General features: G+C 34.9%; 1 protein-coding gene and 1 long non-coding RNA gene across 2 annotated transcripts in view; both read left to right on the top strand.

The window, feature by feature from the left end:
* Window positions 1–5422, top strand: part of ccser2b (coiled-coil serine-rich protein 2b) — a 137506-nt gene extending 132084 nt beyond the window's left edge. The window contains 2 exon segments of the mRNA XM_087275978.1: window positions 4640–5251; window positions 5253–5422. Coding sequence (XP_087132104.1) covers window positions 4640–5251; window positions 5253–5294 — 654 coding nt within the window. The 3' untranslated portion in view covers window positions 5295–5422.
* A 2463-nt stretch (window positions 5423–7885) lies between these two features.
* Window positions 7886–13239, top strand: LOC147841324 (uncharacterized). The gene is made up of 2 exons (XR_015503971.1): window positions 7886–11107; window positions 11631–13239. It is a non-coding gene; the product is annotated as an uncharacterized LOC147841324 (long non-coding RNA).
* Window positions 13240–15067: the final 1828 nt, after the last annotated feature.

The following is a 15067-nucleotide window of genomic DNA, read 5'->3' as shown; positions in this document are numbered from 1 at the left end:
AAAGATGGGCCGATGATCACCAGTTTGCCAACAAATACGTGAGAAAATTATTGAAATGTTTAAAAACAATGTTCGTTATAGAAAGATAGGAAGACATTTTGATATTTCACCTTCAGCACTGCATAACATGATTGTAAGATTCAAGGAATCTTGAGAAATTTCGGTGTGTAAAGAACAAGATCTCCAATCTAAAGGGCGGTGCTGCATCAAGTATAGTCATTCATCACAATATCATCACATGGGCTTGAAGACATCTGAAAGGCAAGTGGAAACATGTACTGGGGATGAATCCGTTTTTCAGGTATTATTTGGGAGAAATGGATGCCATCTGCTTCTGACCAAAGAATAGAAGGATTATACAGATATTCCAGAGCACAATATGCTGCTTTTCCAGAGGCGTCCATGCATATTTCAACCACATTCTGCACATATTACAAAGTTATGGCTGCAAAGAAAGAGGATACAGGTACTTGACTGGCCTGCCTGCAGTCCTGACTCATCTACAATAGAAAATGTGTGGCGTATTTTAAAGTGCAAAATGTGACACTAAAGAACCCCATACCTAAAGACTTGTTTGCAGAAAGAATGGGACAAATTTCCCCCTGAAACACTTCATCACTTTGTGTCTTCAGTCCTTAGATGGTTTTAAGTGTTGTGAAAAGGAATGGCAACATTACAAAGTGGTAAATGCTTTACTGTTTCAACTTTAAAAAAAAAAAAAAAAAAAACTTTTTCTGATTTGGGGTTGTAGTTTACTTCAGTCTTTGGTACTTCAGTCTCTGGCTTGTGTGCCTAAATTAAAACAGCTTCATGTAAAACAAATTATCGGTTGTGCATAACATCCTGAGAGCTAGTGAGCTGTCCAACATTTCCATCGAATATTGAAAGAATAGTTCACCCAAAACTGAAAATTGTTTCATCATTTACTCACTATTCTCTTGAACACAAAAGAAGATATTATATAGAAAGCTGGACACTTGTAACCATTGATTTTCATAGTATTTATTTTCCAACCATAGACATCAATGGCTACAGGTTTTCCACTTTTTTTAAATTACTTTCTTTGTTCAACAGAACAAAGAAACTTGAAGGTTTGGAACCATTTAAGTGTGAGTAAATAGTGAGTATTTTTATTGAGTGAACTATCACTTCAAAGCAGTCATGGAGAACATATTAAAATAAAATAAGAATTGGGAAAAGGTTGACTGCTGATGGTGGCAGTGCGCAAGGTTTTTCAGCACGTTTGCCAGTTTTGCCATCTTTTTTTGTGAGATTTACTGGACCAGTATTGTTAAACATGTGACAGATCAAAATAATTTTGGGTATTATTCACTAAGCACACAAACACCCAATATTTGTGTTTTTATTAATACGCCATGATTTAACTTATTACTAAAATTTACCACCTGTACACAGTTAGTGAATGGGACCAATTGTTTCCACCCCCAATAGGAGGAAATCTACCAAATTTTGTCACATAAATCTTTTAAAACCTTATTTCTGTCATGCACATGAGAGTACTCTCCTTGGTTCTGAAAAAAAGACTGTCACACAGGTTACAGAGGTGAATAATTCCCCTGTGTGTACAGCTACAGGTTACACCATGTAAACACAAACAAAATGCATGCATTGTAAAGACCTGAGGACCGGTATAAGTGGGCTGGTATAAGATTCTGATGGTATGATAACCTTGGATATAAATATCATAGTTTCACTGTATCAAGGTATTGTGATTTCTGCTCTACAATATATTCTTTTTAAATGTCTGGGTAAAAAAACCCTTGTACACACTATATTTTAATTTGGGATTTATTTTATTATTATTTATTTTTTTGGAGCAGTAAACATGTCAGGCTAAATAAATCAAATGAATAATTACCTTCTGTTCTCTTCATTTGTTTAAAACACATATATATTTTTTTCTTATTATTTAAAATGGTATCTTTGGAGATATTTTCTACTGAAGATACTGCTGTCCTAAAAAATGTAAATAAAAAATCTTACTTATACCTTAGTAACGGTATAGAAATTTTTTTAACGGTTTTAAAACCTTAACTTTTCCAAACCTCGCTATACCTTGAACATGGCTATCGTCCCATGCCTACTGAGTACAGGTGTGATGTGGTCTGATTTTCTGGTATCTGATGATAGTGTGCTGATTTAGTTGCTGTTTTGACATGATTACTGAAACTGATATCTGACTTTAGAATCACACCAAGATTCTTGACCTTATTTTTTGTTGTTTGACACTTGGAACCAAGGTACACTTTTAACTTGAGAACCTCATCTCTGTTCCCAAATGCAATGACTTCAGGGGCCTGTTTCAGAAAGGAGGTTAAGTGAAAACTCTGGTATTTTAACCCTGAAATGAGAGAAACTCTGGGTTTTCGGTTTCAAAATGGCAGGTTTGTTAAACTCAAGAAATCAGGGTAAGTCAAGCCTGTTTCGGAAAGAAATGTAACTTTAACTCAGAGTCAGTTACTGTGGTAACTTACTCTGTGAATTTAACCTGGTCCAGAGCAGGTTTTATTCTCTAAACTCTGAGTTTCTGTCGGTCTCCTCCCCTATTTTTAAAGATGAAGCGTATTTCTTGCCTGAGCCTTACATTTCCACACACCTATTTTAGAGCTCATTTTGGAGATGCCCATAAAAACGATTGATGGAAACGTCATGATTCACATAACTTTTGAAAATACACATAATAAAACATGTGCCTAACTGAGTAGGTTAAACTTTTATTTGATAAGAAAAAAATGCGCATAAACTACGAAGTGCACTTAACAAATTACAGTATGTACATTAAAAAAAAGTTTGTTAGAGATGATGAAAATGTGTGTAAATGGACAAACCAGCAGACTGAGCACACAGTAGAACATCTTAAATGTTGTTTTAGTCATTCTAAAATGCCTGAACTGTTTCAGTATTAGTGTATATTATTAATTACCTCCGAGCGTCTGGAGCGTGTCAAGATCTCCGCGTCTGGCTTCAAACGCCCCCACGTGTTCATTGTGTCTTCTGAGGCGCAAGTATTAAATAAAAAAATCATTAACGCAGCTTGTTCTACCGCAGTAAATTCTGTTTTTACTGTTGATATTTGGCGCAAGTTAATCAGGAAGTGACGATTGTGTTCTCTTTGACTCGATAAAAACGCTGCTTTATTCGCATCTTTTAGGCGTTATTCCAGTTTTGCACAAATTTATGTAAGCCTGTATTTTGATGAAAAACATAGCTATTGCCTACATTTTTGTCACACACAGACCAAAGTCACGTACAAGGCTTGTCCTTTTTTCCATAAATATTTAGCTTAACCTTCGACATGTACTGTTACTAGATTAATGGCATTTTTATTCTGTCTAAAAATTATTTTTAGCACTGCTTAGGTTCTTAATGTTATATAAACCTCTATCACTTGATCAATAAAAAGGCAGACACACAAGTGCACTGTTAAATCTATTAAAACTGATAAACGTGTATAAAAGTTTAGAATAAAGCATAAACGTCACTCATTACATTACTTATTTTATTATACTTAAATGTTTAAATAATTTAAATAAAACATTACGCATTAACTTGAGCAGCTGTTTTCCCACGCTAACTGTCTCTGTTTCACTGATGGTTGCTTCTTTTTAAATATATACACTCATATTTGCTATAACTTTGCATGAGCAGATCAAGTTCAGCTGGGGAAAGAAATGATCTCTTTTTTAAGATGTTGCCATAGTCACTCGTAATATCTGCGCTCCATTGATAATGCCTTTTTATAGTCACGGTGCTCGCTTAACTCTGAGTTGGTCTACTCAAAGTTGATTGACCTAACTCAGATCAGCTATTCTGAAACTGAAAACTCAGAGTTTTTAATCTCTCGGTAAATCAACTCAGAGTTCAAGTTTAAACTCCGAGTTGTTTGAACCTCCTTACTGAAACAGGCCCCAGTAGTGGTTACTAACTCAGAACAACTTATTGTGATGCTTATTCTTGTTGTGGTTGAAAATTACTCATGTTTTGCTAAAGATTATGATGAAGTTGTCATGATTATTACCCACTTTTAAAAAGTTAAATAAAGTAGCTGCTACAAATGCTCCACATAATCCGTAAATCTCCTAGTGAGAAAGCCTGAGGCGACTGTGGCAAAGAACCAAGAACCCCATGTTTGTACTCGCAAAGCTGTTTAAAAATTTATTTATAAAAAACAAGAGATGAGTTAATTTTATTTCCCCCCCCTCTTTTTTCTTCTTCTCCTTGTAAATCATCTACATTTTTCATTTGACAGTAAAATAAAAAGTGTCTTTAATAATAACTACAATATATTTGCATGGCTAGTTTATTTTTATTTTCTAATCTAGTTAATCTCAGTGAGAATTGTTTTTTCCTGATTAATCAGTCAAGCTGTCCAATTTTAATTTGAACTATTGTGTAAAACAGTATCTCAATACTGTAAAATAAAAATAAAAATCAATATCTAGTGCCTTACATAACGCTTCTTCTTCTTATAATTATTATTAATATCAATATAATTATATCAATATAATTATGGTAATAAAATAAGTCACACATGTGAAGAAACCTTCTAATATTAAAGTTCTAAATTTAACACAAGTAAACATTTAACAGTTGTCTTTTTCTCTCTTTTTTCCAACAGCTTCAGATACTACAGACTCCCAGATTCATACCCAACAAGCTCGATGACCATGATGGACTGTCAAGACCAAACTGTAAAGATGCCTCTTGTAACAGTTTGGATGCCAACCCTGGTAACCACCCACTGACACCCCAGCCCAGCTCTTCAGACCTACAAAATCCCATCGCTGCTGCGTCTACCCCTAATTGTATAGCGCCAAGGGTAATTATATCTGCTGATAGCACTGCTGCCTCCTCTTCCAAAACTTTTCAGAGCTCTGAACCTGCTGAGCTCGGCCTCACAAGCAGCCGGCTCAAAATCAATGAGCCAGCAAACCCACCAGCTTCTGCCAGCTTTTGCTGTAAGCTAGAGAACGGTACACAAAAACTTCCTTTTAAAAGAAGCAGTTTTTCAAGCCCGCAGCCACCAAGCTATATTAAGAGAGCTTCGACACTCATCAAGCCCCAGGAAGTACAGCGGGTCAGTGTGTTCACCGGTGCCCTGGGTAGGTTGGGAGCCACAGGTCCACCCAGAACAAGACATCAACCTTTATCAGCTCCCGGACTACATTACATTAACCCAGCCCAACAGACTATCATGTACACCACCAATGTAGAAACAAAATGTAACCGACAAAATCAAGAGGACAGACAGTCTCTGTTTCTCAGAAAGATAGAGAGCAGTTTGCCCAGGTCTCATGCCTCCCTGCAGCCTAAACATTCCCGCCTACCTAAACCACAGTCATATTCCGCTCAACCCATCCCTGCTGCTCAGAAAGGTCAAACAATAACCTCCCCTGATATACGTTCTCATATGCTTTCCCAATAATAGATTGGCTAAGCAAAAAAAAAAAAGCATCTCACCTGCTTCTTAAAGAGATGGTTCACCAAAAAAAGTATAATACATTACATCATTTACTCACCCTTCACTTGTTCAAAACCTATTTGAGTTTCTTTCTTCTGTTAAACACAAAAGTAGATATTTTAAAAATACTGGTTGCTGTGACCTGTTGACTTCCATTGTTTGTTTCTAACAAATTACTCTCACAGTCCACTTTTATTAGGTACACCTTACTTGTACCTGGGTTAGATGCCCTTTTGCCTTCAGAACCGCCTTAATCCTTCGTGGCATAGATCAAAGAGGGTACTGGAAATATTTCTCAAAGATTTTAGTCCATATTGACATGATAGGAACATGAAGTTGCAGCAGATTTTTTTGGCTGCACATGATGCAAATCTCCCGTTCCACCACATCCCAAAGGTGCTCTTTAGGGTTGAGTTCTGGTGACTGTGGAGGCCATTTGAGTACAGTGAACTCATTGTCATGTTAAAGAAACCAGTCTGAGATGATTCATGCTTTATTACATGGCGCGTTATTCTGCTGGAAATAGCCATCAGAAGATGGGTACACTGTGGTCATAAAGGGACAAACATGGTCAGCAACAATACTCAGGTAGGCTGTGGTGTTGACACAATGCTCAATTGGTACTAATGAACCCAAAGTGTGCCAAGAAAATATCCCCCAGACCATTACACTACTGCCACCAGCCTAAACCATTGATACAAGGCAGGATGGATCCATTCTTTCATGTTGTTGACGCCAAATGTTTGACCCTACCATCTGTATGTCGTAGCAGAAATTGAGACTCATCAGAACAGGCAACGTTTTTCCAATCTTCTATTGTCCAACTTTGGTGAGCCTGTGTGAATTGTAGCTTCAGTTTACTGTTTTTAGCTGACAGGAGTGGCCCTCGGTGTGGTCTTCTGCTGCTGTAGCCCATTCGCCTTAAGGTTGGACAAATTGTGCATTTAGAGATGCTCTTCTGCATACCTCGGTTGTAACTTTCTATTAGCTCGAACCAGTCTGGCCATTCTCCTCTGACCTCTGGCATCAACAATGCATTTGAGCCCAAAGAACGGCTGCTCACTAAATATTTTCTGTTTTTCTCCCTAGAGATGGTTGTGCGTGAACATTCTTGTAGATTAGCAGTTTCTGAAATACTCAAACCAGCCCATCTGGCACCAACAACCATACCACAGTCAAAATCTTTCCCTGTTCTGAGGCTCGGTTCGAACTGCGGCAGATCATATTGACCATGCCTAAATGCATTGAGTTGGTGCCATGTGATTGGCTGATTAGAAATTTGCATTAATGAGCAGTTGGACAGGTGAACCTAATAAAGTGGCTGGTGAGTGTCTCTATACAGTAAAAGAAGAAACCCATAAGGGTTTAAAACTACATGAGGTAAAATAAATGATTAGGTAATTGTAATTTTTGAACTTTTCTTTAAGTCAAAGCTCGTAAATGACCTCAAATGACTGATATAAAGTTATTCTTAAAAGCAACCATGCTGCTTTGCTTCAACTGTGGGGTTCCAAATAAATGTAGTTAAAATACTAGGGACTTTGTGGAACAAGGAATTACTTGAGAAAAACAATATCCCCATCTGTAGCTCCATGATGACCATTCCAAATGGTTTGTGTTTCTGTGTGTACATGCAATATTGAATGTAGAATGTAATTTAACAGAAACCCTGGGGTCTGTTTTAAAAAATGTGTCAGAAAAATAGTTTTAACCTTTTGGGGTCTCCAGGCGCGTATAAGCGGTTTGAGGCATCTTCTAATAACACTGAAAAGAACTTAAATTACACTTTCAGTGTTCAGTTTTTGATCGTACAGATAAGAGCAACAGATCAATCGAATCTGTAAAGGGGCTACTTTTATTTGTATTCACACATAATACGCTACTTCAATGCCTCAGAATGATTCAGAAATTAGTAAAAAAAAAAATTTAAGTAAAAAATACATTTAAAATTAGAAATGTTATGTACAATAGTTTTGCAAACACTTTTTATACCTTTTCAAGTATATATATACCCTTAGTTTCTACATAATAATACAGCAAGCATTTAGTTTGGGCTAGCTTTTGCAGCTGGACACTGCTTTAAAATGCCCTTCATCAGTGAACATTAACCAGTAGGGGAGTGTCTTTTGTCTCTTCAAAATCGACTTTGCAAAATGTAAATCATTGTAATGTTTTCTTTGAATAAGAGAACAGAATAGTTTTTACATAATTGTAAAGTAAATATTCTAGCCTACAACTGTGGCTATTCAAAGGTCGTATTCATGCCATTAAGTGTGGTTTTTGGACTTTATTACGGCTACATTTTTTTCTCCAAATCCTACTAAACACAATTTTTATTTTTTTTTAAACGGAAGCATATACATTAATATTTATAACATATTATTGTAGCACAGTTCATGCCGAATACAAAATCATACATACCGGCCAGTACTACAAATGTCAAAATATCTTAAGGGCCCCAAAATCACCTCAGACCCCAAAGGGTTAAATTACATTATTAGATCATCATTTCTGCTTGTGTGATTCAAATAAATAGATACAGTCTTATACTGTTCCCATGCCTTCAGCTCCAATTCTCAAGCCTACCAATATAGATATGATTTAGTTGGTATGATCCTGCCAGTTATTCTTACAAAGTTCAAACTTTCCCCCTTTTTTTTTCTGTATAATGCACAAAGTTGTAGGACGCACCACTGTCTACAATGTATTTACATACCTTACATAAGCTATTTCTCCTCTCATAAATTAGCAAGTATATCTTTAGCGTTCCCAACAACCACCACATGTGGTATATGCAGTGTATGCAGGCCTTGATGAAGTGTGCCCACTGAGATATTCAGATGAGTTGTCTCCCTCCAACAACTTCTCTGCTGAACTCCATTCATACCTTTGTTCTTTACTGCAAGCATGACTATTGTATCCTGCAGGAATGGGCCTCCCACCAACGTACCTAATCAGAGCAAGTTCCAAGTCGATCCTAACTGCAGAGTGTGTTGTAAGGCAATGCAATGTAAAGTGCTAGAAAACACAAAACAATTCCAAAACATTTGACTGCGAGGAACGTTATTTAATACACTGAGAGATTATGGCTGACATGGAAACTTTACTTAAAAGTGATTTCACAAAGTATGTTTGTTGACATGCAGTCTTGATGGTTTTGGACCACACTCACCAGCTTTAAAGTAAAGCAGTCAGTCAAGTTTACATTATTTTGTACATTAGTTTCCACTTTAATGAAATTAAATTGAACAAACTTGATTAATGTAACCCTTTAGAATAAAATGACATATTTTACTATAGCTTTTAGACCTGTGGTCGGTAATTAAAAGGGAAAAAAGAAAAATAGGATAAATATATATTTTTTATATTAGAGAAACATCTGATGCTTGCACCAGCTCCAAACCCACAACTTAACACATTGGGTTAAATTAGGCTTTACAGTCTCCTTGTTTAGTCCATTACTTCCACTGTATCTGTTCAGCTAAGGGAACAGAACCAACCCCCTTGACATCAGACACTGTGGCATTCCAAAATGGCGGTGCTCTACAGTAGGTCTAAAAGCTGTCGTAAAACATGTAGTTTTCTTCTAAATGGTTACATTATTAGCGCTTGTTTAATATATTTTCATTATAGTGGAATCCAATGTACAAAATATTTTAAACTTGTTAAAGTTTTATTTCTATGCCTAAAGATGATTCTATATGGATAATTTTTGCTTGATTACAGTATTCAAGAGGTGTGCTTATTCAAAATACTAGTTACTCTTTAGTGCGTTAGTCAACTACTACACCTTTAATTTAAGTACTGTAATATTACTTGTAAATTACTATAGTTTGTTTTTCATGTTGTTGATTACAAACTATGGAACAGATTACATGAAAAAACTTTCAGTGTGGGAGAATGGTGCATTAGCAAAGAAACTAACATATAAAGCCTCTGCTGTTGTTTGCTAGTATGGCTCATGACTAGGGCCAAACAGAATCTGCTGACATTTTTTACTATTTCTGCTGAGATTTTTGTAAAAAAAATCTGTGGATTTATGCAGAATGATTTTGGGAGTCTCATAGAAAAAAACTTAATATATCAAATAAAAATAATACCTTTTTTACTTTTATTTAATGTTTACATTGCAAGTCCAATTGGATCCACGTATTTTTTGGCAAACAAAGCAAGTCTCTCATATACAGTAATATATCTACTAAAAGTCAGAAAATATTACATATATAAATTTCCTACATAAATACTTCATATCAGTCAACAATATTACTGAAATTGATTTAAAACTGAATAAATATACACTGTTAAAAATAGAATTTACATCAACATTCCGGCAGCAGTTTGCCAGTAACTTACTGTAAATCTAATTACAGTATTAATACAGTATTTAAATTTACAGCAAGTAAAAAAAATACTATTTTAATGACATCAGGAGGATATTTCACACAATTTAACTTTAAAATACAGTACTATACAGAATAACTGTAAAACAGTAAAATACAGTTCATTTTACAGTTAAAAACTATGTATTTTACAGAAATTGTTAACAGTGTAAACTTACACAAGTGAATAAGTAGACTCAATGGGCTAAAATTATGTATCGGCTTACTCGTGACCTGCTAAGGATGCTAAAGAATACACTAGTAATTTTCTTGAGGCCAGGGGAGTAAAATTTGCCAACACATGTCTTAATATAGTAGTTTTCATATTGTAAAATCCCAGGCATATCAGACTGTACTGTCAGCATATTTATACTAAATAAGATTTAATACCACACTCATTATTTCCCCCAAAACTTATTATTATTTCTATTTAGCAAAGTCTGTTAAATAAGTGAGTAGTTGCCCTTTTCTTCCAACCTGTACATATTTTCCAAACCGGAAGGATCTCTATTCTTGTTTAGTTATAAAAAAATAAAATCCCCAGGCTCTGCAGCAACCTCACAACTTTCATTCAATGTCTATTTAAATCAAGACTCACCCTGTCTGATTGCCTTGCACTGCAGGACATGGTTAGCACAGCCACTGACTTATCTGGTACGAATCAGTCAGGCCCTTCAATCAGCACTGTTTCACCTGACAGCTTGCTACACATACCACTGCAAGTCAAACTGTTTATCCCTATGTGTCAGTTTGTTCTGTTTCATCACAGATTTCCTTTGCCACTTTAACATGCATGTTGGCATATTCCAATGTTTGGATTGCATCCACCTTGCAGTAGACACTGAACAGTATAAAAGGGTTTTAACCTAATGCAATAGTTAGATTTGTTCCAAACCTGCATTCTAATCCCTAAATCCTCCTCAATGTGCGATCACCTCACCCCACAAAATGCTTCCACCATTAACTCTACTCACCTCTCATGGCTTCAGCTTTTGCTGGAGAGAACATATTCGAGTGAGTAGACGAAATCTCTTCTCATGAACCCTATGAGATGAGGCGTTCTTCTGTTGAAGTGCTTTTGAGAGATGGTGGAGGATAGTAAAAGCCTGACTGAATGCTTAGGAAAGCACTCTAGTATCTTACCCACTGACAGAAAGCAGCTTGCAGAGACACAAAGAGGTCCTTACCTACTTCAAAATAAAGCAATTAGTTACATAGCTTCTTCAATTAGGAATATTATTAAAACGTAATAGATGTACATTTGAAGTCAGAATTATTAGCCCCCCTTTGATTTTTTTTTTCTTTTTTTAAATATTTCCCAAATTATGTTTGACAGAGCAAAGACATTTTCACAATATTTCTGATAATATTTGTTTCTTCTGGAGAAAGTCTTATTTGTTTTATTTTGGCTAGAATAAAAGCAGTTTTTAATTTTTAAAAATCCAGTTAAAGGTCAAAATTATTAGCCCCTTTAAGTTACATTTTTTTCGATAGTTTACAGAACAAATCATCGTTTTATAATAACTTGAATAATTACCCGAACTTGCTTAAATAACCTAATTTACCTAGTTAAGCCTTTTAATGTCACTTTAAGCTGTATAGAAGTGTCTTGAAAAACACCTAGTCAAATATTATTTACTATCATCATGGCAAAGATAAAATAAATCAGTTATTAGAAGTTGATGTTATTAAAACTATTATATTTAGAAATGTGTTGGAAAATCTTCTTTCTGTTAAGCAGAAATTGGGGAAAAAAATAAACAGGGGAGCTAATAATTCTTACTTCAACTGTATATTATTAAACCTAAAATGGTTGACTTGAACATGGCTGTGGATCCACCAGTGTTCACCAATACATGTAGTTTACCTAATTTGCTATATAAATATATGCAAATTACACATATTAAATACAAGTTATTTTTTAAGCATCACATGAATAAAAAAATTTTGAAATATTTCAAACATTTCCAAAAAAAAAAAAAAAACACTTTCACTGTCATGTATATATGCAAATGACATAATTATATATACACAATTTCTCAAACAATCCAAACCAAATTAATTCTGCCAGAATTTCATCAAAATACCTCCAACTTTAAATATATTTTGTAATTAGATGGCAAATTATAGGATATGTACACATTTTCCACCTCACCTGATTTATATCACTGCATTATCCTGTTAAACAATAGCCCCATTCACACCATGATACTGGTAATTCATCTGGAAAATTACCGGAACAACTTTGCTGTTCACACAGGCAAGGACATTAAGTAATTCTTCCGGAAATGCCGTTCACAATTCTGACATCATCAACCAAAAATAACTTCTAAACGGCTGCGCCATATTTGTACACATTTGACTACATTACAAACTCTGTGGATGGACAAGTATTGTAAACAACTTTGATGAAAATATATAGAGGAAAACTTTTGCATGTCGACATGTACATAATATATGCGTGTGTACTGGCGCTTACCGGCTGGTTCACGGGCACACACGATGACGCGTCAAGCAACTGAATGAAGCAGAGCTTGAAGGTAAACAAACAGTGGCTTATCATAAGCATCTTATCAATAGTTATTTACACAGTTCGCATTAGTAAGAAACATAGAAACGTTATCTGAATAACATCTAGCAGCTAAATGTGTCTGGAAAAAATATTCAAAGGCTTTTATCTTCATAAACAGCTCAGACGTGAATGCGTCTGAGTGTTCTGATTGGCTAAAGTAGACGTCTCACGTCAGCGCGTTCTAGACGTGAATGCACTCTTTCCGGCAATTCTCCTTCTGCGCTCACACAGCGCAGCATTCCGGCAAATTACCAATAATGTTACAACTTCTCTTTCTGGAAAATAGCCAGAACGAATTTACCGGTATTTTTAAAAAGGACTTTTTTATACATATAGACCTTTCTGAAAAATTACCGTCAATTTTCCGGAAAGGTCTGTACAGTATGTGTGAAAGAGGCTATTGATAACCCAAATATTTACAGAACGCTTCAATTTTATTATATGCAAACTAAATCAGCGCACACAGAAATGACTGACACACAGCTTTTCCCTCCTAGGGCTTATTGGCCACATACCTGGACAGCACATTTTAGCTCTTAAGTTGCTATAAATTCTTTGAATGTTTTATATTTTGTTACAGACATTCATTGTCATCCTGCAACTGTTTTGCAGCATATGAAATGTCATATGAAACGTTACAAAACAGTTAGGAAAAAGTGTTTTAAGTAAATTTGGACCACGAGTCCACATATATGGACATAATTTTTCTCTAAAAGTACGTCATATCACAAGATGATACTTAGGTTTTATTCTAGTTAGGTTTCAATAAGCCCAAATAGCAAAGAGAAATAAAAACTGCAAGAAAACTGCAAAAAAACAAAACAAAAAAAAAAAAACACCTTGGGCCTTAAGAGGTTAATGGAAAGAAAGTGAATATAGACAATTTTATATTCATTTCAACATAATTTCAAGATTAAAAATATGGGTATGGTGTGATAACGACAGGGTTGACATGCGTGATGTGAACAGAAAGTGTTTGTCGAACAACAGTTTTGCGAGGGAACACAAAACATCTTTGCGAGATAACGCAAGAACTTACAATATATTTTCCTATCTCTCAGTTTTTTCCCCATCATCATGTCACTTCCAGGTCTCTGAGCATTATAAAAAAATTATTCAGCACATAAAAAAATGGAAGGATCAATGACATGCAACCAAACAAAGCTTAATTGGATTTTGTTGGCTCCACTCTTAATTATTTATTTACCTTTAAATATAATAACATAAAGAGGATGGCCAAAAATTGCAAGACATGTCTGTGCATATTATGCAATAGGTACGAGTGTTCTAATGATCCAATGTTTTTGACTGTTTAGTCCATGAAGGTAAACAAAGAACGCTGAAGAGCTGCTTAATAGTATACAGTAGGTGTCATTCTAACTGAAAACAGCATTTACACCATTTATTTTTATGTTCAACACTGTAAACTCTTTTGTTTAAAGCAAGCTACTATATAAAGTACTACAGTTATGACTTCACTGAAGTGACAGATTTTAGAGCACATGCAAACATCTACACTGAAATGACGTCTGCAAAATTGCTCCAAACAATTGATGTGTTGAATTTAAACAAACAAATTAAATTTAATAATATTCAACTCACTTTGTTTAAATTCAACTCAAAATAATTGTTTACAACCACTTAGCTTAAAAAAAAAGATTAAATCCAAGGAATTATCTTTGAATATTTTGTTTCAGTGTACATCACTGTATCATATGCTTTCTTAGCTGCTTTTTTCCACAACTGTAATTTGAACAGTTCATTTTCTAGAGGAACACACAAAGCATGTACAGTAGTTACATACAGAACTTTCAGCAGCATGAATGATGTTCGCTAACACTATACTTCATTTTGAATGTATTTATACCCCTTGATGAACACTACACTTTGCTGCGAATATATTGGAGCTTAGTTCATGTTCAGAAACTTTAATCTATAGTATTAATAGTAAAGCAGAAAAAAACAGGACTGAAAAAATTGACCTTTAATTGCAAGGCTAAGTGAGTGGGAGCAAGACAAAATATACATTTTCATCTATTGTGCGAGAATCTCATGGGCTCAAGGTCTGAAAGAGTACATACACTACTATCATTACAACAATATAAAGATGTAGGAATAGAAATGTATGTTCTGTGGCTTCACTTTATTTTTAAGCCTTTATAAAATGCACTGTTATTAAAGTGCTACTGTGGCCTCAACATCCTTTCAATAAGTGGATTACTTGAAGCGTATTTATAGCTGTGGAATAAATTAGTTTGTGTCTTTAGAGGTGGTAATAAACACTGGTTTATTGGGGAGATGAAGATTTCATCTTCTGATTTCTTTGTCTTATTCGATGCATGTAAATGCTAAATAAATAATATCACTGTGTGTCTTCCTGTGGTTCCAGATGTATAGTATCAGATGTACTTTAACATAACATCATGATTTATTTCATTTATTTGTTAGTAATGTTTTATTGTCCTTTGTGTTCACTCTATTTGTGCTACATTATTACCTTGACATATTGCACTACCCTGTAATGTAAAACCCTGTTCAAAGTTAATTTATTTGTGCATTTACATTTGTGTGTGAGTTTACTTTACAGGTAAAACATAATCCTTTAATCAGATATGCACTTTAAATTTAAAGAGA

Source organism: Danio rerio, chromosome 12 (assembly GCF_052040795.2).
Source record: "Danio rerio strain M-AB ecotype USA chromosome 12, GRCz13ab, whole genome shotgun sequence".
Lineage (NCBI taxonomy): Eukaryota > Metazoa > Chordata > Actinopteri > Cypriniformes > Danionidae > Danio > Danio rerio.
The sequence above is the reverse complement of the archived record's forward strand: the minus strand, read 5'-3'. Positions and strand labels throughout refer to the sequence as shown.